The 27,779-nt window shown below is 38.7% G+C and overlaps 1 protein-coding gene across 2 annotated transcripts in view; it reads right to left on the bottom strand.

Moving 5' to 3' along the window:
* Window positions 1-27,779, bottom strand: part of SLC38A4 (solute carrier family 38 member 4) — a 66,014-nt gene that overhangs the window by 1,620 nt on the left and 36,615 nt on the right. Inside the window, exons 2-15 of one of the 2 annotated variants that reach the window (XM_079938380.1) lie at window positions 26,348-26,577; window positions 21,930-22,020; window positions 21,307-21,422; window positions 18,230-18,303; window positions 17,673-17,765; window positions 13,408-13,489; window positions 13,239-13,321; window positions 13,080-13,138; window positions 11,919-12,194; window positions 11,708-11,787; window positions 10,277-10,377; window positions 8,415-8,539; window positions 1,223-1,367; window positions 255-352 (exon numbers count right to left, since the gene is read on the bottom strand). In XM_079938380.1, the coding sequence (XP_079794506.1) occupies window positions 255-352; window positions 1,223-1,367; window positions 8,415-8,539; window positions 10,277-10,377; window positions 11,708-11,787; window positions 11,919-12,194; window positions 13,080-13,138; window positions 13,239-13,321; window positions 13,408-13,489; window positions 17,673-17,765; window positions 18,230-18,303; window positions 21,307-21,422; window positions 21,930-22,020; window positions 26,348-26,466 (1,542 nt within the window). In that variant the 5' untranslated portion in view covers window positions 26,467-26,577. Of the gene's footprint in view, window positions 1-254; window positions 353-1,222; window positions 1,368-8,414; window positions 8,540-10,276; window positions 10,378-11,707; window positions 11,788-11,918; window positions 12,195-13,079; window positions 13,139-13,238; window positions 13,322-13,407; window positions 13,490-17,672; window positions 17,766-18,229; window positions 18,304-21,306; window positions 21,423-21,929; window positions 22,021-26,347; window positions 27,064-27,779 lie in introns of those variants that run through there. The other variant, XM_079938381.1, reaches the window with a different exon arrangement.

Raw genomic sequence — 27,779 nt, 5'->3', positions numbered from 1 at the left:
CAAACTCCATTAGCATTTGACAGGTAGGAAGGACTCAGCACAAGACATTTAATATTTGAAGAGAAGAAGTCCTGGAATCATCTGAGTGACAGAAATCCATGCCCCCTTTCTCTCCACCAGAGAGTTCCAGCCCATCTTTGATTTTGGTTCTTGTGCATCAATTCATTTTTTGGAACTGTGTGCATGCATTTCCTGGTTTACTCTATGTAGTCAAAGAGCAAGTTATAATGGGAGAGATTGCAAACCTTACTTACCCCGACCTTTTGGGGTGACCTAAGAGGTTCTTTCTTGACAAGTTTAAGATAAAAAACTGCTGGAAGAATGAAAATCAGCATAGTGGCAGAAGAAGCCCCTGAGGAGAGACACCGGACAGGTCAAAGTCTTACTCAGCAGGGCAGAGACCCAAGGGCATACACTTGAAAGAAACCAAATCTAAAGCGACCCTAATCAAAGCACGAAAAGCTCTATAAGCTCATGGACGCTTATTCAAAGAAGGTATGTTTATAAATAAAGTTTAAATGCACCTAACATCATAGCTGGCTAGTAAGTATACATCACATATAATAAACAACAAAAAGGCTGAATGTTACAAATTTATAGGAAATTAGTAGTATAAACACATACTAAGAAGGCTGAACTCATTACACACCCTTCTGATCCACTTCTAACTTTTCAAGTTGCCTACACCTGAGTTTTTAAAGTTTTATATTGTATTTAAAATGTGAGTAAACCCTCAAATCAGCAGAATGGAAAATCAAATATATTACAAGGCCACCCAGTTAAGGGAAATAATACGCTTTACAAAGTCAACCTCCTCTTCCTCCAAAGACATCCTTTAAGGCTCAGCTGATACTCACAGACCTAAGAGGGCATCCTGTAGGTAAAATCTATCTTCCTTCCTCTTTTTGATGCAGAGTTAAGACCTAGGTCCAAATCCTGGGTTCACTCCAAGGTATATGACTTGACTTGTATGGGGCTCAGTTGCCTTGTCTGTCAGAAAAGGCAGCTAGGCTAGATGATCTATAAAGTAGGTTTTAGCACTAACATTTTCTGATCCCATGAATAACGTCCAGTGTTTCCTGGGAGGGAGGGACGGTGACCAGCTGGACTACCAGGAATTCTGTGAGCCTGAGATGGACTGGGATGCTTGACCTCCCTTCACTGGCTCCCTCCATTTATGGACAGCTTGAGTTGATTAGATAAAAACCTTTCTGAAACTTACCTATGAATCCAAAGATGTATTTTATAGTTGGCACCAGGATGACCAAAACATTATTAAGTGCAATAAGTATGGCTGCAATCAGGAAATGTCTTATCCAGCTGAAGGGTCTTTTGGGAAATAACAGTGTGATCACTGATGTACGAATCTACAGCAAGAAAGTGCAAAGGCAAGGTCACTGCTTTGTTTTTGTTTTTAATTGAAGTATAGTTAATTTATAATGTTGTGTTAGTTTCAAGAGCATAGCAAAGTGATTCAGTTATACATATATATATATATTGTTTTCTCTTTCAGATTCTTTTCCATTATAGGTTATTACAAGATACTGAGTATGGTTCCATGTGCTATATAATAGGTCCTTGTTGGTTACTTATTTTATATACAGTAATGTGTACATTTTAATCCCAAACTCCTAATTTATTTCTATCCCCTGTCACTACTTTGTTTTTAACTTTATCTACTATTTCAAATATTCTCACCCCTCTAAAGCATTTTCTTTGTTTTTCCTTTTTCTGCCAGAAAAGATCTTGATGCTGATCTTTTTTCAAATTTTAAAAATTTCAGTAAAGTAAAAATAACATAAAATGTACCATCTTAGTCACTTTTAAATGTACAGTCCAGTGGTATTAAGTACATTCATATTGTTGTGTAAGTTTGACGCTGATTTTTGATGTTTGGGAAAGTGTCATTTTCCTTGGTGATCTATCTTGTGCTCCCTTTCTCTGCTTTCAGAATTATTTTCTTGAAAATAATCTCAGTCAGAAAGAGATAAAAGAACAGATAAGATATATAACTCAGAGACACAATAAAACCCTTGTTGATTTCTAATCATGTCTCATCAGCCTGGATTAAGTATGAAGGCCAAGCACTGAATTTATTTGCATGTGATTGTGAACAGAATTTTTACAAACCTGGTGTTTCTTAATTTTACATTTGATTTACCATTTTTGCCACCTGATATTTTAAAAAATATGATATATTTTGCGTTCACTCCTTTCACCTCCCCACAAGTATAGATTATAAATGCACAAAAGGAAAAGAACAAGACCTAATAATCTTAACATTCCTCATTTCTATCTTAGTGTCTTGCAGTGCAGGAGACACTCAATAAATGTTGACTTAAATTGAACAGAGCAAAACTTTTTCCTCCCTTTGAGATCCTTGATAGATTTCAGCCCTATTTCAGCAGCTGAAATAAGTAGGGGAAGGGTCAAGAGAGGCTCCAGTTGTAGCACCTGCTCAAGTTACCCTGATGTAACCGGATAAAAAGATCCTTGTGGGTAGAGGGAGGGAGTGCCATTTATGTTTGAACAGCTTAACAAAGTTGGAAATATTCTTATCTTTGGAATCTTTTAGAGGACACTTTTGGACTTAGTGGAATTCATTTATTGGCTTTTCAATAAGTGAGCACTTGAGTTAAGCTAGAACTTCCCATTTTTAGAAATGCTAGGATTGATTTTCACTTTAAAATTTTGCTTCTGAAGTCTCTTAATGGTGTGGAGATGGGAATTCACTTAAAAGAGAGAAAATGTAAAATATATTTTGAAACACACATATGAATGACAAAAACTTTGAGCTGAATTGCTTGCAGTGTCTAATGTGACATTCTCTTCATACCAGTACACCAAAAATTAAAGCCATCTGCTTAGGTTTAAAAGGCAATTTCACTTCCAGAATGGCAAGGCCAGAGAGTCTCTGGAAATGGTTTGTTTGTAACGGATTTTAAAATTTGGATGAGTGAAAATTATGAATCTCACTCTGAAAAGTAGACTGAGGAAAACAAATGGTTTGATTTTGTTTTCCCCAGCAGCTTGGAAATTCTCCATTATGTCCTACAATTAGTGCTTATTCAATATTGTCCAAACTTAATAAGCTTAAAATAAGCTTTCTATGGTTCATACATAGTGCTTAAGGATCTATTTGTCTGAAAGTGATAAACTTATAGCATAAACAAGTAGAATACAGGTTATTTTCAGGCAGGGGTCACATGTATGTGCTTTTTTAACCCTTTGTTGAAATAATGCCTTTAATTCTATAAGCTGAGTTAGAGGCAAACCTATCTGTACAGGGCCTCTGAATGTAAATAAATACAGTTTCCTAAGGTCTCATGTCTCCCAGAAAGATTAAGATTTGGCCTAATGATGTAATAGTATAGAAAGTTTATGGGAATAATGGTTGAAGTAAATGGTGAAATCTTGCTCTTCAGAATGAATAAGGAGTAACAAAATCCCAAACAGAACTGAAGGCATTTAGAGTTGCCAATGCATTCCTAAAATGGGCAACAGGGCAAATAGGGAGATGGAAGGCTGCTGATGGTGGTAGTTGGTGGAAAAGAATAGAATGAAACTTGCTAGTCGTTCCATGTGTAAACGCTGCCTTGAGGAGTGAGCCTGGGATCGCGAGGTCCCCAGCAGCTCTGTTTACCTGTGTGTCAAGATAGAGGTGACTCTGACTTATTACCCAGAAAGCCTTGCCTTCTGCCCCACTTATCTCAGTGCCTTTTTCTCTCTGACACAAACTGATAAGAACCTGGAAATGTGGGTCAGATGCTGCGCATGGGGAAGTCCCCAGCCACAGCCCCGTGAATAATTCTAGAAAAGTTCCATGCAGTTCTAGAGAAAACCTCTGTTATTTCCAGAGACAGCGTTCTGAACAGGAGCCTGTTAGGACGTGCTGTGTTCTAAAGTGGGGACTCAATGTGAGGTCAGAAACGTGGAGGTTGAGTAGAAATCGGGAGCCTTAGTTTGCACTCTAAAAAAAAATCCATTCTGTTGCTGAGAAGTGAACCATACTTCAGTAGGATTGCATAGGACAAGGGTGTAGCAAATACCTCTGCATTACTGTTCTATTCCAGTTCACAGCAACATCTGCCATATTTCTAGGCCTATATCTATATTCACTTCAAAACAGGAAGTCTGAAGGCAACATAAGTGAAAAGATTGGTTTTACTAAAATAAAATGAAGAGGAAGTAGCCAAAGAATCTGAGACACGATCTCTTTTTTTTTTTTAAGGTGCAGTAGGTAGAATTTGAGTCTGTGTGTTCTTGATAAACACATTAGGGTTATTGGGGTTTCTGTTTTTCATGGTAATGTGTGCATTTTCTGCATAAAGGGAAGCAGAAGCTGAAAATGGCATTATTCGTCCTTGGGAAGGAGGTGCAGTCCCGTAATAGACATCCCACTCCATATCACCTCCTCCCACTACTAAGAAACACAAAACAGTGTTGAGTGGCTTGTGAAAAAGCTAGAGTCTTAATTCTCTTTATTTATTTATTGTTCAATAAACACTTCAAGCACTTACTTTGTGCACTTTCTAAGAAGGAAAAAGCTAACCTGTCTGGAGAAAAGAAAGATAATAAATGGAGAGATAAAAGGAAAAAGTAACCACCACCATCAACAACACTTGTCATCTCTTCTTGGGCTCTTAAGAAAAAGAACCAACATATTTGTTGAAGATAGGAGAATACAAAATAATACTTAAAACTGATAGATTTTAATCCAGATTAAACCTAATACATATTAGGTTTTATTTGTTTGTTTTATTATTTGTATGGGGGGATACCAAAGCAAAGTCAATAAACTTATTAGTCAAGAGTTTTCTTAATTCAAAGAAACTTGTCAGGAAAACCATGCTGTTTGACTCAGCATTGGAGACATGGAAAATCTTGGTTCTAAACTGTAAGAAACAAACAAATACATCACAACCAACTTCTATCACTTTGGGAGAGAAGTGTCTGAAGGTAACCTTGTGGCACTTGACTGGGACAGGGAGGCTGGACCTACCTTTATGTCATCCATCAAAGCCATGGAGGCTTGGTTCAAATAGCTAAGATCCTCACCCAAACTGAAGTTCATGGCAAATGTTGGCGAGGGGACGAATCTATGCTTTTGCTAGAAAGGGCAGTTTATACACCTCAAGAAAGGGCAAGATTCATTTGGAGACGATTTTCCTTAGCAAACCTTGTTGAGCTCATCTTGTGCCAGTCACTGTGCACACCGCTTACCTCCAGGGGAAGACGTGGACAATCAAACAGACCATCTCAATGTAACGTTGTAGGGGGTGAGGCAGAATTACACGCAAAATGTTTCATAAATGCTAATGTTGAGTTTAAATGCATAATGAAGGATAGCAGTTAGTTAGTTTTCTGAAATTTGGTTCTAATGGTCAATTTTGGTTTTAATGGGCATCGGATGGGAAATGTTTCCAAACTACTATGGGAGATACAACTAATGGGAAATGTGTTGTCATTCCTGGTGGTCAGATTTATGCCACTGCCTGATCTGTTATACAAGGGAAGAATTTCTGTGGACAACCTGGATTGTTAATGTCAAAGTGAAATGGTCATCACTAAATGAAAGGTTGACTTTCATTTCGTGTTATCATGACTGCAGCCATCAGTGTCATGCTGTGAGCAATGCATTAGTTCAACTATCAACAACTAGCTGAGTAACGACAGCCAAGTCCATTAATCTCTTGAGACCACGGCTTGAAAGCACTGTATTTAGGGTTTATGAATAAAGCAATACAGAAGCATTTTCTTTTACAAAATGCTTTGATTCAACAATGATATGAGTGCCCACTGTATGCCAAAATTTAATCAGTAATATCTTTACACACAAAAAGAAGGGTTCCAGATATTCTTTTCTTGGCAATGCTGTTTGCTTGGAAATTTTACCCTATGGTACCCTTTCTGTCTACAGCTGTCTTCTGCCTTGTCCCCACAATGGAGCTGATTTTAGGCTAAAGATGAGTGCATAACATTTGAAATACTTTCAGATATATGAGAGGCAAGACATTATTTAAAAGTAAACTCTTGGCCACCATAGTAATAAGGATCTGATTTCATGCACTCATGAAAAAGGAATGTGCTGAAAAATAATTCAGCACACAAGCTGCATTTAAAGTGACCGCAGTGTCATTATATGAGCAGTCCTCATCTGCTTGGCCCTGTATGGAACATTCTGTGCAGGACAGTGCTGGCTACTGATTTTTCCCCCTAAAATGAATGGTAAATTCAGTGCTTATGAAAGTAGAAGAGTTGGCAGGAAAGTGCAGACTTGTGTTTACCCACAGGTGGTGATTTTAACTCATGCAGCCCAAGTCTCCATGGCCAGCCCTGCTCTGTGATCCTAGAACAACTGACGCCAATGGCAAATGCCATGTAGGGACCATCTTAGTACGAGTCTGGCAAGAGGGTGTGTGTCAGTCTTGGGGGCAGCAGAAGAAGAGACATGTGATGGATAACATGACTATTTTTCAAGAAATTTAGTTCTAGTGTGTAACTTACTTAACATGAATCTCCTCATTAGCCTTCAAGAAATCAGATTAAATAAGGTGACTTCTGGATGTTTAGGTAGCGCAATAAAATCGGGGGAGAAAATGAAATACCTTCAGGACTGTGGTGAAAATGTAATATGATTTGAAAGTGAATGTGGTTTCAGCTTTCAAATTTCAGAAGTTATATGAATTCCTACTCATTTCTACTAATCCACAAGAGAGAAGCTCAAGATCTGCTTTTTTGAATTTGAGCTTAAAAATTAATTTCAGTTTCATTAGGTGCCATTTGTTTATTTTTGTTTTTATTTCCATTTCTCTAGGAGGTGGGTCAAAAAGGATCTTGCTGTGATTTTGCACAGCAAAGGAAACCACAAACAAGATGAAAAGACAGCCCTCAGAATGGGAGAAAATCTTTGCAAATGAAGCAACTGACAAAGGATTAATCTCCAAAACATACAAGCAACTCATGCAGCTCAATATCAAAAAACCAAACAACCCAATGCAAAAATGGGCAGAAAACCTAAATAGACATTTCTCCAAAGAAGATATACAGATTGCCAACAAACACATGAAAGGATGCTCAACATCGTTAATCATTAGAGAAATGCAAATCAAAACTACAATGAGATATCATCTCATACCAGTCAGAATGGCCGTCATCAAAAAATCTAGAAACAATGAATGCTGGAGAGGGTGTTGGAGAAAAGGCAACCCTCTTGCACTGTTGGTGGGAGGGTAAATTGATACAGCCACTATGGAGAATAGTATGGATGTTCCTTAAAAAACGAAAAATAGAACTACCATACGACCCAGCAATCCCACTACCGGGCATATACCCTGAGAAAAACATAATTCAAAAAGAGTCATGTACCAAAATGTTCATTGCAGCTCTATTTACAATAGCCAGGACATGGAAGCAACCTAAGTATCCATCAACAGATGAATGGATAAAGAAGATGTGGCACGTATGTACAATGGAATATTACTCAGACATAAAAAGGAACGAAACAGAGTTATTTGTAGTGAGGTGGATGGACCTAGAGACTGTCATACAGAGTGAAGTAAGTCAGAAAGAGAAAAACAAATACTGTATGCTAACACATGTATATGGAATCTAAAAAAAAAAAAAAAGTGGTCATGAAGAACCTAGGGGCAAGATGGGAATAAAGATGCAGACCTACTAGAGAATGGACTTGAGGATACGGGGAGGGGGAAGGGTAAGCTGGGACAAAATGAGAGAGTGGCATGGACATATATACACTACCAAACGTAAAATAGATAGCTAGTGGGAAGCAGCTGCATAGCACAGGGAGATCAGCTCTGTGCTTTGTGACCACATAGAGGGGTGGGATAGGGAGGGTGGGAGGGAGGGAGATGCAAGAGGGAAGAGATATGGGGACATATGTATATGTATAACTGATTCACTTTGTTATAAAGTAGAAACTGACACACCATTGTAAAGCAATTATACTCTAATAAAGATGTTAAAAAATTAATTTCAACCTCAATAAAACTGTAAAACAAACAAATACATAGAAATAAATTTTGTGATTTTCCCCCTACATTTAAAAAGTACTTAACATTTAAAAATACTTGCTCTAGCAAGTATTTCCTGGCAGTCCAGTGGTTAGGACTCTGTTATTTCACTGCCAAGGGCATGGATTGGATCCCTGGTTCGGGAACTATAAGCCCTCAAGCCACGCAGTGCAGCCAAAAATAATTTTCAAAAAAATTTTAAATAAAAAGAACACTTGCTTTGTCTACATGTTACATAGTCAATTTTAAGTGGGTTCAAACTGCTATATAAAAAAATAATGTTCCTGGGCATTTCATTATAATTAAATCAACATCAAGTCAGAACGTATGTACTAATCTGTGGTGTCAAGCAGGATTCTTTCACCAAAGCCATATACTTACAGGGAACAGCACTATGGGCACAGTTAGCGTTACGGCCACCAGGACGGCCAGGCGTACCATGAGGAGAGGGGTGTCAAATGTGTACACTTTGCTGTAAGCATGAAGCAATTCATCTTCAACTTCTCCTGCAAAGAGGAAGAGGAGAATGAGTTCACTAGGTGTAGTCAAATCGGCACTGCTTACCGAAGACAACGTTTTATAGAAGGAACACAGTATAGTAGAAAGAACCCAGGTCTGGGAATCCAAACACCTCTGTTTTTATCCTGTCTCTTAGGTTATGAGCTATATGACCTTTGTTCAAATGAACAAAGGGGCCCTGAAGCTTGTAAAGTTGCAGGAGGTAATATAAAATTGCTAAGGCTCTTCTCTAGGTCATTTGCATTGTGATAAATCTTTCTCTGCTATACAGAAGCACCACAAAACAGAGGACAGGCTGAGGTCTTCTGGTTGAAAGGGATGAAACAGCCAAGCCTCATCAGCCTGTCCGTCACGTCTTGCCACCTCCCTCCACCCTCACCTGCCCAGTGAGCCCCGAAGCAGCTTCTCCAAACCCAGCATGGAAACCCTAGGACAAATGATCTTTAACATTTTTTCAAACGCAACCATTATGACTCCATCATGACACTGACAGACATACTTCTGGGCTTTTTCAAGTTTTTGTTTGTCTCACTGAATTGAGACTCATTGATTAAGTAACAAAGATGAATTAGTATGATTGTTATAGGGTCTCCCAATGAATACCGCTATAAGATTAAGATGCTGCCCTCCTGGCAAACACACTTCTTTCAGAATTCCAGGCATAAATGACAAGGAAATGCTTACAGAATCAGATGTACACTGATTTTCCCACTACTCCCCTCAAAATCAGACAAAGGGGGTTAAAAATACTTTCAAAGGCATTGACCCAATTTTCATTAGTTTACAACCAGCGAAGAGTTAATGCCCAATCTAAATCAGTGCTTGGTTAAAAGCCAAATATTAGTCAAAAAAAAAACCAAAAAAAAAGCAAGCAAATGGTGCCCCCTCCAGTCTCTTCCTACCCAATTTGTCTTGCAATCAATTTAATTTACCAAGTCAGCAGGGAAAAAATAATGCAAAATGTTAGAGAGGCTTATTTTAAAAATATATTTACGTTGATAACATTGATTTGTGTTAATGTTTGATTCCCTGAAATTTGTCTGTAGGGCCATGCTTCGTCGAAGAGAAGAACAATCCTGCTCCTTTTGTGTCCTGTTAAGATGCCACAGAGGATATGTTTTTGGCATAATCAAACGTGGCCACAGTCACTTTGTTTTTTGATAGTACGTCCCCAGATCGAAAGGAATTCTGTCATGCCCTTTTTTCTTAGGAAACCATTCACTATAACAGAATGGAATGAGATAATCCAGAAATTTTGTATAATGCTCTAAGCCCCCAGATTTGGCTTGACTGGTAAACGAGAAGCAGGTTCCAACTCAAGGACTTGGTACTTTTTCTGCCATTTGCTTGGTAGGTAGTTATTCCACTAAAAGAGCTTTACAACATGCAATCTGATTCACTCTCACAGTATGTATGTAGCTTTAGATGGCTTAGAAAATCAAGCCAAAGAAATATCCTCTATCCCCTAAGGAAAATAATTAAATTAGAGGGACGGTTTTTACAAAATATGTGTGAATTCACAAATTATTAGAACCTGTTAGGCAGCCTGGTTCAGTTTCCATTTTCTTAGGTCAAATGAGACTAAAATAGCATGATAATTGAGCATGTTCATCTACAGATCATGCTGTTTATTGAGAGTAATTGAAAGAATTATACCTACCCGGATTAATGATCAGTCCAACTAGGATTTGCACAAAGAAAATGACTTTGACAGAGTGACCTACCGTAAAAGGTTAGGTAACCAAAGAGGGCAGCAAGCAGGTACATGACGAGCATCCCCGTGATGGAAACATTTGACACTGTTTGCATCTTCCTCTGGGACCGACTGAAAAGAAAAAGAACACCGAGCTTTGGTTTTCTGAACAGATGAAAATCTCACTACTTACAATTAAAATTTTAAAAATAATAAAAGAATGTGTGCCTGTGTTACTCATTATAAAACCACATTTCTAGTGCAGAAACACAACTTATTTAAATTTGCCTTAGGGAATTATGGAGGATTTGTTTCCATTTTTCTTAAATGCTACTTCTTTAGTCTTAGAAAGGACTATTTTCCTATATGAGGATCAGTTTATTTTATGTTGATAAGTATGCTTGTCTATTGAGTATTTAAGAATGTAATTAGCACAAAGGTCAAACTGGCTCCTAATGCAGAAAGACTTCCTATTTCATAGTGAGATAGATTTGAGGACCAGAATCCACTAGAAACTGCAAAGCACTACTCCCAGGAGTCCAGACAACCTGAAGCCTGACAGCATTACCTGGACAGCTTCTGGAAACCATTCTAGAGGCACCTGGCTGCTGACACTGGGGTAACTGCTATCACTTCTCTGTCTTTCGGCTCAGATCAAGTGTAGAGTAACTGCTACATGGGATTTTCCAAGTCAATCAAAGACATCAAAATAACTGAAAGTGCTCTATAAGTTTTTTAAGAGGTAGATCTGAATATATGGGGCAAGTTATTGTTATTTAGTGAGAACAAAGACTGAGGTTATTGATGTCTGGATAAAGAAGATGAGAATTATAGGACCACCTCCCCTCAGGGTAAAGGAAGAAGCTGTTGTAGTGGGCTCAGACCCACTCATCCCCAAGGGCATGTTAACAACCTCAAAGGGAAAAGAGTATTAAGGGATCACAGAATATGAGCTGGAAGAAAGAAGATTGTCTAACCAGTGTCTCCATTATACAGATTAGACTATGAAGGCCAGATACTGGCACATCCCAGTGGTGGAATGTCTTCTAGGCAAGGGTTAAAGACTGACCATAGGTGACATCAGTGGCTTAGCCAGGCCACCCTAATAATAATTTTTGGTCTTCACGGGTGTGGGTCATTTCCAGTTCAGGGGACCTCACTTCTTCCCACCAATATTCAAATTCAAATCCCTCATGCTTGCCAAAATCCTTACAGACATTGGCTCATCCTCCCTCTGTCCTGAACCCCAACCCTGGATCCTTAGGATGAAGGAACAGGAGAAAAGGAAGCAGTGAGGGGGCTGATTCACACCTTTGTGGTGAAAGCACATTACTGATGAGTGGTTATAGCATAAACCTCCTGTGAAGGCAAAGCTGTAAACTATGCTTCTGTATAAAGCACCTTTGAAAATACGAGCACATTTTCAAAGCAAATTAGAACGCTAAAATGATGGCTGCCTTACTCTTTGAGTTCACTGTAGATGGGAAGGACCTCAGGGTGGCATACAAAAGCAAATGCTAGGATGGGAATTGCATAGGCCGTCTGAAAAACAAAGACAACACCACATGTTTAGCATTTCAACACAGAGAGCTACCCCAGGCCATCTCAGCTTGTGAGATAAAAACTCAGAGGCCACGTTGCTAGGCTCTTAGAAGCCTAGACCTCTCACTTACCCGGGAGTTGAATACAAAGTATTTGGGCTGACATTTGTCATCACTGTGTGCTTCATACTCTACTCCACTGCCATGAATAGAGCCCTTGGCCTGTTTCTCATCTAGCTCTGCAGGATTCTGGTGGGTGTAATCCATCATGAAGTTCACACCACTACTCTCAGAGTTGTTGGGTAACATCATCACGTGCATTGGAACTGTATTGTTGAATGTCAGATTCCCAACATTGTGATCCAGAACAGGCAGAGGGCAGGGTATTTGGAATTTCTTGTAAATCACCTAGACCCGGTCATTAACACAACAACAAGAAGTCAGCCTTTTGAGGAAAACAATGAAACAAAAATCCCTGTGGGTGGTTTATGGGGTAAAGGTGAGGGAACTCTGCTGAGGATTCCTTTTAGACTAATGGACAACAGAGACTCCCTCTATCCCCAGTTTGATGTAAGGAGTTGGAACTATGGTTGGCAACTCTCTGCCTCAGAGTCAACAAGACAGTATTTTGCGTGAATCTATCCCAAACTTCATGCATACTCTTCCATGAGAAAGATGATCAATTTCTTGCTACGTTGCATCTCTTTCATGTCTTCAAACTAATGAAAATATGGATCATCAGGAAATTCCCCCCTCCTCCTTTGCCTCTTTGGGGAAATGCTATATAAATTTTGGCATTCATGATATTAGCATAAATCCCCCCTTTTGGAGGGGAGAGGGAGTGGGGTGGGGAGAGGATTTCTTTCTTTAATTCCACTGTGGTCACCTTCTCTTCATGGGTAGAATGAGTAAGAGAAAATGGCTGATTCATGTAAATATGGCTAATTCTACAGCCTACTCATTTATCTTCTGGGACTCTTCACTTCTTTTTCCTCCGCCTGTCTAAATACTGGGTTGTTGTCACATTTCTGCTTGAAATGTTCCTTTCATCCAAATATACATTCAGTATGCCTAGAACATACTATTAGCAATGGTCTTGACATTCTAACTCAACTATTTTTAAACTCATGACTGTTCTTTTCTCATTCCAAATTAGAATACAAGGAAATTGCTTGTGATGCAAGAACTATTTCATGCTAATGATGTGCTTGAACAAAAATGAGGACACCAATTCAGGCACTGAAAGCATCACACCCCTACCAAGTTACAAGGATCATGTCAAAAATCACTTACCACACTGACAAAAAACACCATGCAGGTAAGAGAAAATCCACTGGTATAACCAAGGTAACCTAGGGGTTAGCAGAGAAATTCCAGAAGGTGAATATGGCATCCACAATCAGCTTACCTCTTGGAAAACAAAATGAAAATAAAAATGGAAAATGACTTTACCTAAATTTTTAAGAAGAGAAAGTGGAAGAATGATTCCAACTGACACAAATATGACGAGGTAGTTGCCATTGACATACCATTCTCTAGAAAAGAGAGACCAGAATATTAGGATCAGAAAAGACCAAGTAGAATGAGTCTCTTGATGTTACAGAGAGAGCAGAAGACATACCCAGTATTTTCTTCAAGTCCCATGAACGCTCTGATTACTTCAGGTAGTTCGTATTTAATAATGAAGAGGTAGCTTGACATGGCTAAAATGGAAGACGTGAGAGCTTAGTGGTGTGCACGGCACCAAAGTCACAGGCAAGTTGTGAGAAGTCCAGGCATTGGTACACCCCTCCTTCTCAGTAATTCCCAAAGCGAAAGAAAAGCCACCCACTATGTATTCTGTACTGTTTCCAAGTTCTTCTCATGAATAGACATTCGGCCCTTTGGCTCTTGCCTACGGACCTTTGCTAACAGTATCAATGCTGATTCTGTGTTAAATCCAGCTCTGAGGTTTTCAGTGAAGCTACAGTTTCAAAGTTTTTTTTCCTGGAGTCATACTGGATTGATAAAAAAAAAAGTACAAGAGAGGATAGCTTCTCTAACCTTTGTCAATGAAGTTTTTTCTATATCCTTTGTCCAAATAAGAAATCATACAAAGTGGCAAAATTTCTTGAACGTCTAGGTAAGTGATGTATGTGTGATCACATACTCTTCTGAATACCTGATCTATAAAATCTATAAACCCGCTCCTTGGAAAAATAGTTATGCATAACATACAATTTTGCCTACAATTGTAGGGATGTATGCAACATCCCTTTCCCAGGTCCATCCACTCAGTGAAGAATAATACTAATTTGCTATTTCACACGTGATCAAAAGACTCAATTGAAAATAAAACTGACAAGTTTCGCATTGCAAGTTTTAAGTGTGTGCTACATCCTTCTGGTGAATTTTTGCTAACAGACATTTGAAGCAGATATCTAAGTTGCAGATCGAACTATTAATAGTTTAAAAATATTTCCTTAATCTCAAACGAAAGTAATAACGGTGATAACAATTCCCCACATTGTTTAGTTCTGCATGTAATCAGCTGAAAATCCACATGAAAGAGCAAGGTGCATCTTATCATCTTCATTCCACAGCTGAGGATATAAAAATTTTGAGAGCTTAACTGACGTGTCCAAGATCGCACAGCTTGAAAATGACAGACCACATCCAAAATATAAGATCCCTGATTTCAGGCCAGTGTGTCTTCTCTATTGTGAAATGAAATGATTTTTACAATACCTGATGTGTCTTCTGTAAACATGATTTGGTTAATCTTTACAAAGACCTTGGCTAAAGCTAAATCTTACAGAGGGTAAACAGAGGAGATATTTCTGATTAACTGGTTCAGCGAGGTACCATTCAATTTTAGAGCTATTAGTTGCTGACTCTCAGTGATGTCACCACTGTTAATGTGTTTGGTCTTTGAAAATTCAGAATGATCCAGACCTGTCTGGGTAATGTCAACATTATTCTGCTAATGGTCAGTGTTAATTTTTCAGGGGATTGAGAAAATTAAACGTTCTAAATGTGGAGTTGCTAAATACAGAAATACAAGTGATTTCTTTTAGGCCACAATAACCACTAATCACATAGAGTAACCAAAGTGAGAGATTTTCAGGAAAGGTGTATGAAATTTCATCTCACTCCCTTAAAGCCACACTGTGGGGTGAGGGCCTTGACTGAGAGACCATGTTATAGTTTATTCCATTGTTTAGAAGCATAATAGTAGCTATACTTGGAACAATAGACAATGCTGTTGCCACTCAGCCTGTTGAGCTCAGGGCTAAGCATGTGTATGTCCAGTTAGTTCAGTGGTCCAGACAAGTATATTAGATCACCTATGAAGAGATCCTATGAAAGGTTTGATATTTTATATCTTGATAAGGCTGAGAATTTGAACCAAATGTAAAGCAGTTTATTTGGTGGGGAATGGGGGGACTTATATGCTTGGGACACAATGCCAGTAAAATGAATGAAACAATTCCAGTGTTACTGCCAAATTCTACCCAGGACTGTAGTCTTACTATACAAAAAATATGAAAGACGTAAATACAAATCATTAAGATATGACTGATTTTATTTATCTGCCTACCAACTATCCGTTATCAGGAGCAGGTATAGTTGGATAAAGGTTACTAAAGAAATTGCTGCATTCTAGAAATGCTGGATAATTCCAGTGATTTTATTAATCAAGAAGAATGACCTCCTTGCAAGATCTCTGTGTAAGTTTATTTATTGCAGAGTTGTTTACAATAGTAAAAAACCTGGAAACGATCCAAAACTGTTCATCAAGGGATTCAGTAATCCAATTACGGTGTATTTATACAATGGAAAGCTCAAAAGCCATTAAAAAGAGTAATATGCAAAAACATTCAAGGCATATTGTTAAAGAAAAAAAGCAAGCGGTAAATCAGTATTAGAAGATGATCCTGTTTTAACAGTAACAATATATTTGTTAAATTTGTCATAGAGGAAAACCTGGCATGGGTTTTTCTAAGGATGATTTACATAAACATTTCTTTGTAATTTATATATTTATATAATGTTTTTATCTTTCACAATTAGCATATATTTGTCTTATAATTATAAAAATGCCATTTAAAAACAACCAGGAAGGCTCCAGTGACATGGATATTGAATCTAAGAACTGGAGAGGAAGGGTGCATGTACTGAACCTGTATTATTATGACACTGTGAGGAAGAGCTATTACTCTCAATTGCATAGGTGGAAAAATTGGACTCAGAGGTGTAAAGTGATTTTCCCAAGGTCATAGATACTGACAGAAACAAGCTCAAATTCAGGTGCTGTCAGGCGCCAAAAGTCTATTCTCTACTCATGGGTTTTAAAATGTCTTTTAAAAAACAGTGACATACCAGATATATACAAACAAGGCTAAGGGGGCCCAGAAGAGCTAGTACCTAATAGCCTAGAGAATGATGGATCATGGAGCAAACAGAGAGGGAGAGCCAGAGAATGTGTATGTGTTAGGTCTGGAGAATTGTAAAAGTAGGGGAACTAAATATAGTTTGTTATAGTATGACACAGGACACATAGGGAACAGATGATAGATAGATAGATAGGTAGAGAGAGAGAGAGAGAGAGGAAGAGATTGGGGTTTGTAGGAAAGGTATCAGAAAGGTAGGCAAAGGAAAGATGATGAAAACCCTTATATGTCAGACTAAAGAGTTTAAATTTTATCTTGAACATCATGAGGGCATGCTGAAGAAGTTTATGCATGTGAGAAGCAAGAGTAGATCTGAATTTGAGAAAGTTCATTTGGAAGATGAATTACAGATGGAAGAGGGGAAACTAAATACAGGAATAACAGGTAGAGGTCTACTGCAAAAGTCTGAGCAGAAATAGTAATCACCTGAGGTGTGATAGTGAGACTAGAAGGAGAGGAGAGATTCAAAGGCTAAATAAGAGAAAGAATGGATAAAAACTGGTATTTGATTGGATTGTCAGGGTTAGGGAGAGAGGGAAAAGTTTAGGCTGACACCCAGATTGCTGGCTTAAGAAACTGGACGCTGCTGGTATTGTTCACTGAGATGAAAGAACAGAAGTATAGAATAACAGGTTTGGGGACTGGGTAGGAGGTGAGGAAATAAGTTCTACTATGTGGTGATATAGTCCAGGTCGTGCAAGGAGACTTAGCCAGTAGGACATCTGAAATATGGGTCAAGATGCCTTTTGAGGGTCAAAGACACGATAGGACCAGTGAAGCTGGTGGGCATACATATCATCTGGAACACTATTAAAAAAATGTACTTATCATCTGGAACACTATTAAAAAAATGTACTTCTCGGCTCTCCTCTGGAAGGGATCATTCAGTAGGAATTAAAAGAATCTGTAGAACAAGAAATCTGTGCTTTATAATGCTTCCGACGCCTAGCCAGATTTTTGCCTTAGCACAATTTCTAGGGATACTCTACAGTGGGCGGGCTCTGTGCAGGCTGTGTTTCAAGGACCCCCAAATTTGGCTATGTGCCTCAGATACTAAATTTTCCCTTTTATGAAATAAACTCAATCATACATGTGACACATCAACTGTTTGGGCAATGACAGATATAAGCACTAGCGCTTTAACTTTTAAAAGTAATAATTAAAGCCATTTGAAATCAAGAAAGGTTTTATTTTATATTTTAATTCTAGAATTTATTTGGTAGGGTTTTATATAGTATTTCATTTCTTAGATATTGCTATTTTCAATTAAAGAGGGATTAAGGAGCAATTAAAGAGCAAATCTATTTAGGAAACTCTACTTTTGAAATTTAAAAATGATAAAACAGCTATTTTTCTGTATTTAAAGGGCCTGTTCATTGCCATTGAGTTTTCTTATTTCTTGAACATCTTTTTAGAAAGTTTAAATGGTTTGTTGAAAGCCAGATCCTCTTACCTCCAATGTTCTGCATTGTAATGGAAATAAAAGCTCCGATTTTCCCAGGCCATCCAAATGCCTTTTCACCTAGTTTTTCATAAATTAAAGATCCTATAATCAAAAATGAAAAGAAACTTGTTTAAAAAAAAACTGTCTTAGTGACTAAAATATTTCGATGTAATTCTCCACTGGAGCCTCAAACATGTAAATAAACACCATATAGAAATTACAAACCCCAAATACGCAATCTCAAAAGCCATTACAAAATATGGTAAATGTTCTCCAAACAAGAAGCGATGCCTTCATTCATCTTGGCTCCAGGCAGCAAGTCAGAACTGTTATTTCTATCATCCACCAAAAGTCTTTTTCTCTATTTGGCTTGAACCTGAGCAGGTTGACTTTCACTTGTCTCACTTGCCCAGATAACTAAAAACATGGAGAGACCATGTGATTGGGGTTAGAAGAAAATGAAATGTAAAATTGACCAACACCATCCTATAGGTATAGAGCTAAAGGCTGAAATACCCTTTAATGAGAATCGAAATAGCATGTCTTAGGTCTAGGGAGTGGCATACCTCCTTCCTTGGCAGTCTTTAATAAAAGATGAACTGAATAGAGAGATAGGATCGCCACGGCAAGCAGCATGATTCTGTGAAGGGAATAGAGAGGAGACAATAATGTTTCTATAAAAAATAAGATGTAATAATATTAGATGTTACAATACATTATTACACTGGTCTTTTCAATCATTAACTTTCCAAGAGTATGTGGATTTGGGGGAAGCTGAAAAATTCTTTTCAGAACTCCACCAATGCCCTTAAATGTCCCAGAACTGGAATTGGCTTTATTTTATCGGCCAAAACATACTATTGGAAGTTCCTAACGCACCTTTTTTAGTCTTAGATTCTACCCAATAGTAGAATCTGGTTTATAACTTAGATGCTAAATGCATAGCAAAATTAGCAAATACTTACTCAGCATATGGGTATATGTACACCATATCTGCGTGATATTCCCATGAACATTTATAATTGAAGGGCTATTCAATGACCTGACTAAACATTAATGTAAAATCTAGAAATACAGAAGTCAAAGCAAATTCTGAGCTCTGTTACTACTGAGTCTGCATATTAGATGACAGTGATCAGATGTGTGAACCAGAGGGTCTGGCAATCGCCTGTGTAATAGAGAAAACAGAGAAAGGTAAGTCTAGGGTGCGGGAAAACCTTTGCTGTATTCAGAAAAATCATTTCTGGTTCAGGACCCTCCACATGTCCACAGGCATATATGATTTCTTTATGTATACAGTGATCAATGCTTCTCCAAAAATCAAGAATTGGACAGCAAAAATAGTGTAGATAGAAGCATCTATATAATAAATTAATGCACAATACTAAACTTTACCTGAAATTAAAAAAAAAATCTTATCCTTTGTTTAATATGATGAGAGCATACCAAACAGTCTCCCCTCAATTGATCTAATTCTTTGGTAATTCCTTGGGAAGTCAATGTTACAAATGTAGACTTAGACCGAGTTACAAATGTTATAGCTTTTCTAGCTCTATTGTACTGTTTGTTTGTTTTTTTTTCACAAAACATGTTCACCAGAACTGCCTAATCAATGTCTTATTCATACATTTTTCCATATACGTTATGAATTGACCTGTTTTTAAAGAATTATGTAATTCAGATTATATAATTTTGTTCCCCGGAAGAATAATAAGCGTACCCTGTATTCTAAATACATTTTCTGCTTTGGCAGAAAATACTAAAAGTAACACCGATGAAATCCTGTGTCACTTGTTGGGAATTGAGGGAGATTGCTGAATCCAGTTTGGGCTACTTGGATACACAAAACATACCTCATGATATCTAGCTATGTAATTGTTCTGGCCAAATTAATCTGCTAAATGTTTACAGGCCTGAAATGAGGCTTTCAGTTTCAAAAGTGGAATATTCTCCTGCCATGAAAATGAACTCTAGGATTGCGGGGAGCGTTTCTTTTTTTTTTTTTTTTTCCCTGCGGTACGCGGGTCTCTCACTGCTGTGGCCTCTCCCGTTGTGGAGCACAGGCTCCGGACGCGCAGGCTCAGCAGCCATGGCTCACGGGCCCAGCCGCTCCGCGGCATGTGGGATCTTCCCGGACCGGGGCACGAACCCGTGTCCCCTGCATCGGCAGGCGGACTCTCAACCACTGCGCCACCAGGGAAGCCCCCTAATTAATTTTAATGGTATGTGTAATTAGTAAGGAGAAGGCAGTCTTTTGTCTTAGAGATAGTGTACATTATAAAAGTGTACAACTACGCATATGAATATACCTCTAGCCATTAGGAGTCAGAAAATTTTTAAAACTTATTTTATTTCAAACATGGCTTAGAAAAGTAAAGCTGATATCAAAAGCCATTCAGCTAAAAAATACGACACCTAACAGTTCAATCAAAGCACTGACACGATATAAATATTTATAGTTCAGCCCGATCCTTAGCCCTCAAATAGCTGTGTGATTACCTAATCATAAGTGATATTCAGAACACAAATAGCATATATTTATAATATAAATGTTGCATTCTTAGACAGTTATTTAAGACTCCAGCACTGCATTAGGGGTTGTGATCTGCATTCATACTGATGCCTGACTAACATTAGACTTTATTCTTGTGAAGTATTTCACTGCCACCAACTGTGTCTTTGAAAATACCAGGCTGTACGTAATGCACAGATGTCTGTGGCTGTCTGTCACAGACAATGTGGTGTCCAGCCTCCAGGTTGGCTATGTGATGCTGCTACCACTAGGCAGCATTTGACCAAGTTTGGATAAAGTGCATTGGTTTAAGTATAAACTTTGGCCACTCTGCAAAAATCTCCGCGTCAAGCACTGTTTCTAGGTCTTGGGGATACAGACGTGCAGTGAGTAAAAACAGACATGGGCTCAACCCTTTGGACATGATAGTCTAGCAAGGGAGACAGACATTAACCAAATGAATCAGACGACCGCACTAAAATATTAACACTGTGATGAGTGTCTAATAAGGTGGTTTGTCCAAGTCATGGAGATTGGGGGAAGGCATAACTGAGGCGAGGCTGAGCTGAGTTATGAGGAGTTAACTAGCTGAAGAGGAAAGGAAAGAAGGTTCCAAGATCACGTGCAAAGGACCTGTGGTGAGAGGGAATGGCACCTTCATGGGATGGAGAGAAGGTCACTGTGCCCAGTATATCTTGTATATAGGGGCACAGGAGATGGGACCAGGGCATGCAGGACCCTGTAGGTCTGGTTTGGGAAGGGATGTTTTTCCTAAGAGTGTGTATAAAGTCAGATTTGCTGCCGGGAAAGATCTTTGTAACTATTAAACACCAAATTATTTTATAACTAATTACTTTGTGAAGTGGTTTCTATGGACTGGTAGGGCTGTTCCAGCAGTTTGGGGGATCGGGCACATAAACTTTCTGCCATTTGGTTAGGGATGGCTGGTTGAACAAGTATGGTGATTAGACTGCTCTGATTATTTTTGTTGCTGTTTTATTTAAAAGGAAGAGAATATGTTAATATTCTCTCAGATTATTCCTATTCACAAAGATCAAACTTCAGATTAATTGAAAGGGCACCAGGTATGCATGGGCTTTGAACCAAGTGGAGATATGTCCATTCACTTACATAAAAAGGATGATCCCTGTGTTGGCCATGGCATAGGACAGGCCCAGGATTCCACTGCCCATGATGGCGTTACTCAGATTGAATGAAGACATTCCAAAGGAGGTGGTTCCAGGATGCTTGAAGACAAAGGGATGCGTGACAAGCAAATATTTGCCAAAGGACGAACCTTTTTTTGGATTATTCTTATCCTATATTATCTTTACTGGAGGAGACTACCGTCCAATAGGGAAGATTAAGATAAAATCACAGTGAATAAAAGTCATGACTCAACTTCAATAAAAGTGTATAATTTTCAGTGGAATGTAGTACTTGATTTAAGCAGGGGTCTCAGTAAAAATAAAAAATGCAAGTTGAGTAACATAAAGAAGGGAAAGCATGTAGGATTGCAGATTACATTTGGGTTAGAATGATTTCTCCAAAAAACAAATAAATTTCATAAATGATTTATGCAGCCATATGGCGAACAGGAAAAACAAGCCCTTATTCCAGTAAGGGCCTGAATAAACAGAGAATGTGCTGATCAAGGCTTGGAAAATTTCAGTCACTTTGTTTTCGCACAGAGACCCAGGTAGATCAGACATCCTCAAGTCCTGTTTACTGCCAGAGAGCAGAAAGTCACTTACATGTTCATCGTCATAATCTGCCAACTTCTTTTTCCCCAAAAATCCATTTGTCAGAAATTTCTGACTTTCAGCATCTTCATTAGTAAATTGACTGAATACACACACACAAAGGAAAAAGAAGACAGTAAAAACATCTGGTAAATGCTCTGAGTTATACTTATGTTTCAGGTGATCTGTCACTGAATTAGGAGAGGAAAAACAAGACACTTAAGACTTGTTTTTCTCTTCTCCTCCACATACTACTGTTCCTTCCAGACCAATGACTGAGCCCCATTTATGAATATACTTTGGGAGGGAGGGAGAAAGTTATGAAGGAAGAAAATATTTTTTTAGTTGAGATCTTTTATAAGCCACATTTCTTCTTCACACATTGACTATGCAAAAAAAAAAAAAGAAAAGAGAGAGAGAGAGAGAATAATTAGAGCTAATTTTGTTGCCATTTCGAGCCCTCCCAAAGAAAGGGAACAGAGTAGTGACTGAGTTTTCTCAACTGCTAATATACCACGATCAGAGGATCTTATTAATTCAGTAAATATTTATTAAGTGCCTTGGCAATGTGATCCCATCTCACTTGATGCTCAAGTGTCTCTGTGAGAGAAACTTCCATGTCTCTGCTCTAAATATGCAGCGACTACGGCTCAGAAGAGTGAGGTAGCGCGTCCAGACGCACCAGATCCCAGGTCTAGGGTCTCCCACAGCGCCGTGCAGCCCTGGGCAGGGCACTGTAGCTGGTATTTTCCTCTTTTTTGGCTCCATCTTTTTATACACATATCCCTTGCTGGAAAGGAGTTGGATGGTAGCTCTGTGCTGTGTTTGGTTGTGTGTGAGTGTGTGTAGTTTAATTACTCTGAAAATGTACTTGAATTGTTAGACAATGAATGAAACTAAGAAAAACATTAAAGAAATCCAATGAATTAGTAGAAGAGTTGGGAGGACTTTAAGATGTCACTATCCATGGAACATTATGACTGCGGTCTGCTTGGTACAGGCTGGAAGCTGCACATCCCCTGACAGTACTGGTCGGCTCCTGAAGCTCTGTGTCAGAGGTTTAGAGGATATGGATCTAGTACCAGTCACGTTTCCGAAAGGCTTGACTAATGCTTTTTTTTTTTTTTGCGGTACGCGGGCCTCTCACTGTTGTGGCCTCTCCCGTCGCGGAGCACACGCTCCGGACGCGCAGGCTCAGCGGCCATGGCTCACGGGCCCAGCCGCTCCGCGGACCGGGGCACGAACCCGTGTCCCCTGCATTGGCAGGTGGACTCTCAACCACTGCGCCACCAGGGAAGCCCCACCAGGGAAGCCCCACCAGGGAAGCCCCACCACTGCATTTTGACACTGCAAAATATCACACAGGCTTTCTTTTTGTTACAGGAAATGCTCAAATATGTATACTTAGTTCTTAAAAGTGCTTTATAATTAGATAGATCGCAATTTTAGGACACTTCTTGCATGAGAAAGTAAAATAAAATGATTGGAGAGTATTTTATTAAAATAACCCTTAGAAATATAAAAGGGGAAAATAATTATTATAGATCTGTACAATTGATCTCTTATAATAGAAGCTACTTCTGAATATATCTTATGAGAAAGAAGGATAACAAGGTTACTTTTTGCGAATAGAGAACAATATAAAGTGTAGATAGAACGAGCAGACAAAATCATAAAGTTTTGTGTGCTTTTCTAAAACTCAAGAAGTGGATTTTCTTGAACCTCATGGTGTACAAGTTAGGAACATATCCTGTCATTTTCCTCCTATTTCTGGAAGGAAGTATAATGTCCTCAGATGCTGCCTTCTTCCATCTCTGCACTTCTGCACTCCCCCTCCCTCTTGTGCTTTATTTTAATGTCCGTAGTTAATATATTTGCTATGTGGAGGCTGGTACACAATGTTCATAGTTGGAAACAGAGACCATAAAATGAACTGGAGCCCCAGATGGACCTAACGATTACAAAAACAAAAGTGTCATCTAGATTTAAACTCTGGAACATCCAATGTTCTATTTTAACCTTAATCAATAAGTTAGAATCCTTTAGTCCATGAGTAATTTTTAAATGTTTAAATGTGAAAGTAAATAGACTTTCTCCTTTGAAGCATTTGCATGATCTTATTTTGGCATGAGATGAGTTGTAGTCATAAAACATGCCAAGATTGTATAAAATATACGAGAAATGTCCCCAGTGTCTTCAATGATTTAATACCAAACCCAGCATATATTGAAAACATAAGTATAATGATTCCAAATAAATGTATTATGTTGAACTTCCCTCTAAATTTACATTTAAGAGATCTATCCAAACATAAACAAAACCCATCTTTTTAAAGTGATCGTACAATTGCAAAATGATGACCCACTTGAGTCAGGAGTTACAAGCTAGGTCACTGTAAGTGTTCCAGAACACATTATCTGAAGCTAACAAAAGCATTCTTGCTCTTTCCATGACGGCTTTCAGAGGACCAAATGTCCTGTAGGACTGTTCTTAGGACCATGTCCCCTTCAGCTCTGCCACCTCCATAGAGCTCATATCTGTGTGCATCCTTCTCAGAAACAAAAGAGCCCTCAGATTTGATCAATTTCCTGAGGGTGATGAAGTGGAGGAGGAAAAAGAAAAGTTTACAGAGTATCATCTATCTCAAAGGCACTCACTTAATCCTCAGCAAAGTAGGCGTTGGTTTGCCATTCTGCATTTTCCACTGAAGCTCAAAGAAGATAAATATCTTCTCCAAGATCAGGTAACTCCTCTGCAGATTCCAAAGCCCTGGTTCTACTACATTGTGCTTCCTCAAGGGTCACCTAACTAGAAAGCATCATATTTACATCTCCAGAGTCTCTCTCGTCCGACAACACTAACGTTTACTACTGCGCTGGCTTCTTGGAGGAAGAGCAGTGCTTCCTCCCGACACCCTTCCTGGATGTTGTGAATGCAATAAGATGTCTTGGTTTGAGGATAACATTCTCCACTTCAGACTGAGATTTGGTCAAATATTCACTTCTGAATGTCTTAAGTCGTGCATAATTTGTGTTACATAATCTTTTGTGAGAAATTAATAAACTTATCAAATAACAGTTGTGCAGCTACTATGTACCAGGTAGTACCATTAACATGTTGTAGTGGCATCGTGAACATCTGGACAGGGAGAGGTTACGCAAAGCAGGGGGTGGTCACTTCTAACTGGGGGAAGGCTTCACAGGAGAACTAACATTGAGCTGAGTCTTGAAGGTTGAGTGCAGTCAATAGAGAAAAAGGGGAAGGTGAGTGGGTAATACTAAAAAAAAAGGGCATTCCAGGCACACAGAGCAGAGTTAATGAAGGAACAGGAGCTCTGAGTGGCTCGACAAGGCTAGGAAAGAGGGTACAAACAGGGAGCAGGGCAAGAGATGGACAGGAGAGCTAGATGAGGGCCAGATCATGCAAGGCCTTATATGCCAAGCAATGTATGTATAGTCTAATCTCTCTCCTATAGCTAATGGGGAACCACTGAAAGGGTTTACCCAGGGATGGAACATAAGTCAATTTGCAATTGTAAAAGATTACTTTTGCAAGGGATGTGCAGGGCTAGTTGGAAGAGAGCAAAATATAAGACAGGAAGACAAATCAGGGCTGTTCTAGTAGACAGGTGACAGATGATGAGGGCCTATAATAAGATGGCAATAGAATAGGTACAGACAAGTGGGTAGATTTGAAATATTAATGAGGTAGACCCAACCAGATATAGTCGAACATTGGATGTGCAGTTTCGGGGAAAGGCTGAGTCAAAGTTGACACCAAACATCCTTTGATTGAGCTCCTGAATGATAGTGATGACTTTCACCAAGATGGGTTTGCTTGAGGAGGGACAGAGTTTGAAGGGAATGGCAGTAGTTCAATATTAGACATTACAAGTTTGACTTTATCAATGAGGCAATTCAGACACATGAGTCATCCAGTAGAGATGTGTAGTAAACACATCTGTGAGTTGAAATAGAAGTGGAACCGGCGGAAGATATGGCATATGTTCAGTGGGTGAAGCCTGATGGCTGTGAATAAGCTTGCTCACAGGACACTTTTAGCCAGAGAAGAATCCCTGCAGAACTCTGGAGATGTAGCAACACTTACAGGGCAGTCAGAGGAAGAGGAGTCTGAGAGAATAGTCCAAAAGGTAACAGAAGTGATAGGCTAATATCATTTAAATTATTCTATATTATTAATAGGGACAAGAACACTGTAACTGCAATTCTAAATTAATCACACAAAGATTGACATACAATAATAATATAATAATGTGTACTTCAGGATCAGGGAGTTGATGTGTTAACATCAAAGTCATTGTTATCTCTCAAATAGGTAATAAATCCAACTTTTCCCAACAAAAAACTTGTTTTCCATGTCCATAAATGTCTCTTATTTTTCCATGGAACCTGGTTATTTTAACCCCATACCTGCTCATTGCTGCCTTTTCTAAATTTCCCATCCCGGTGTAGCTATCTTGAATACTTTCTCCACTGATGCTCTCATCATCAGGTTCGATGTTGACATTGCTCAGTTCCATGGGATCCATTTGAGCTGTCAGCGCTTTCTTGTCCACACACAAGCTCCTTCAGTGTAAACAAGATACTGTACCTTCAGCTTGAGGCTCTTCTACTTGGAGTTATGTTCAGAACACTCTGTTCTGCACACAGAACACAAAATAAATCATTATAATTTACTTTAAATTAGATAAATAAACACTAGTCACCTATTTGTGTATGTTCTCTGTAAAAACATGGAAAGGAAGTAAACTCCTAAAAACTTCACATAAACATGTCCCCAAAGGTTCCATTACCCAATACAAAAAAAAAAAAAGAAAAAGAAAAAGAAAAAAAGAAAATGGAAGAGAAAAAGGAAAATTCTTAATAAATTGCCAAATCAGCAGGTATTTATAGAATGCCTATGTGTGGCAGGTGCTTTGCTAGTCACCGTAGGAAGAAAAAAAAATCTTAAGACATGGCAGCAGACTTTAAGAAGCTTTAGCTATTTGTAAGCAGATTGCATGACTTAAAAGGGCGACAATAGTAAACTGTTGATAAAGGAAGATCTGCCAAGGCAGAATCTACCAGTGTCTCTACCAGCAGTAACACAGAAAATTACTGCTTTAATTTGTTAATTGGGCATGAAAGAATTAACACCACCAAAATGCTTGATGACATGCAACACAGGGTAGGATCAGCCTCAGGGAACCACTTTCCAGGCACTTGGATCATGAAGCCAAAGTTAAGAATAGTAACCAAAGCAAGTACAGGTTTATCTTTGAATCAGCCTCAGTCACCATTTATATAAAGTTGAAATGCACTTTAACAAGAAAAGGGTCCAGCTTTTAGGCTCTGCTCTGCCTTTAATTTATTGGATTTCAGCACAAGTTATTTAACTTTTTGACCTCATTTTCCTCAACTGTAAAGTGAAAAGGGATGGACTGGCACTGTGTTAAAAGATGCCATGAACCCATTAATGGTAATGTTCTGAAATTTTTACTATTGAAATTCTTGTTGAATCGTTATATTGGGAGAAACACTATTACTCTTGGAATGTGTGGTTCTGAAACATGCACTACCCATTTGGTAAGGAAATCCTGAGTAGAGAAACTAACATAAAGATTGCTCCAGAATTCATGGAATCCACAAATCCCCTGACAAATATGAAACAGCCACACGAGAAGGCCTCCACAATCCAGTGCTGCAGCAGCACATCTGTGAAAGACAACTCACACTCAACATGAGTTCACACCCCAAATCACAAAAGTTACAAATCACACATGGAAACTCATTAGGAGTGTCAGCAGGCACAAGAAATAATAAGATTCATACCCGAGTGACTACAAACTGCAAAGTAACTTAA

The sequence above is a fragment of the Stenella coeruleoalba genome (assembly GCF_951394435.1).
Source record: "Stenella coeruleoalba genome assembly, chromosome: 11".
NCBI lineage: Eukaryota > Metazoa > Chordata > Mammalia > Artiodactyla > Delphinidae > Stenella > Stenella coeruleoalba.
This window is presented reverse-complemented; position numbering and strand designations above follow the sequence as displayed.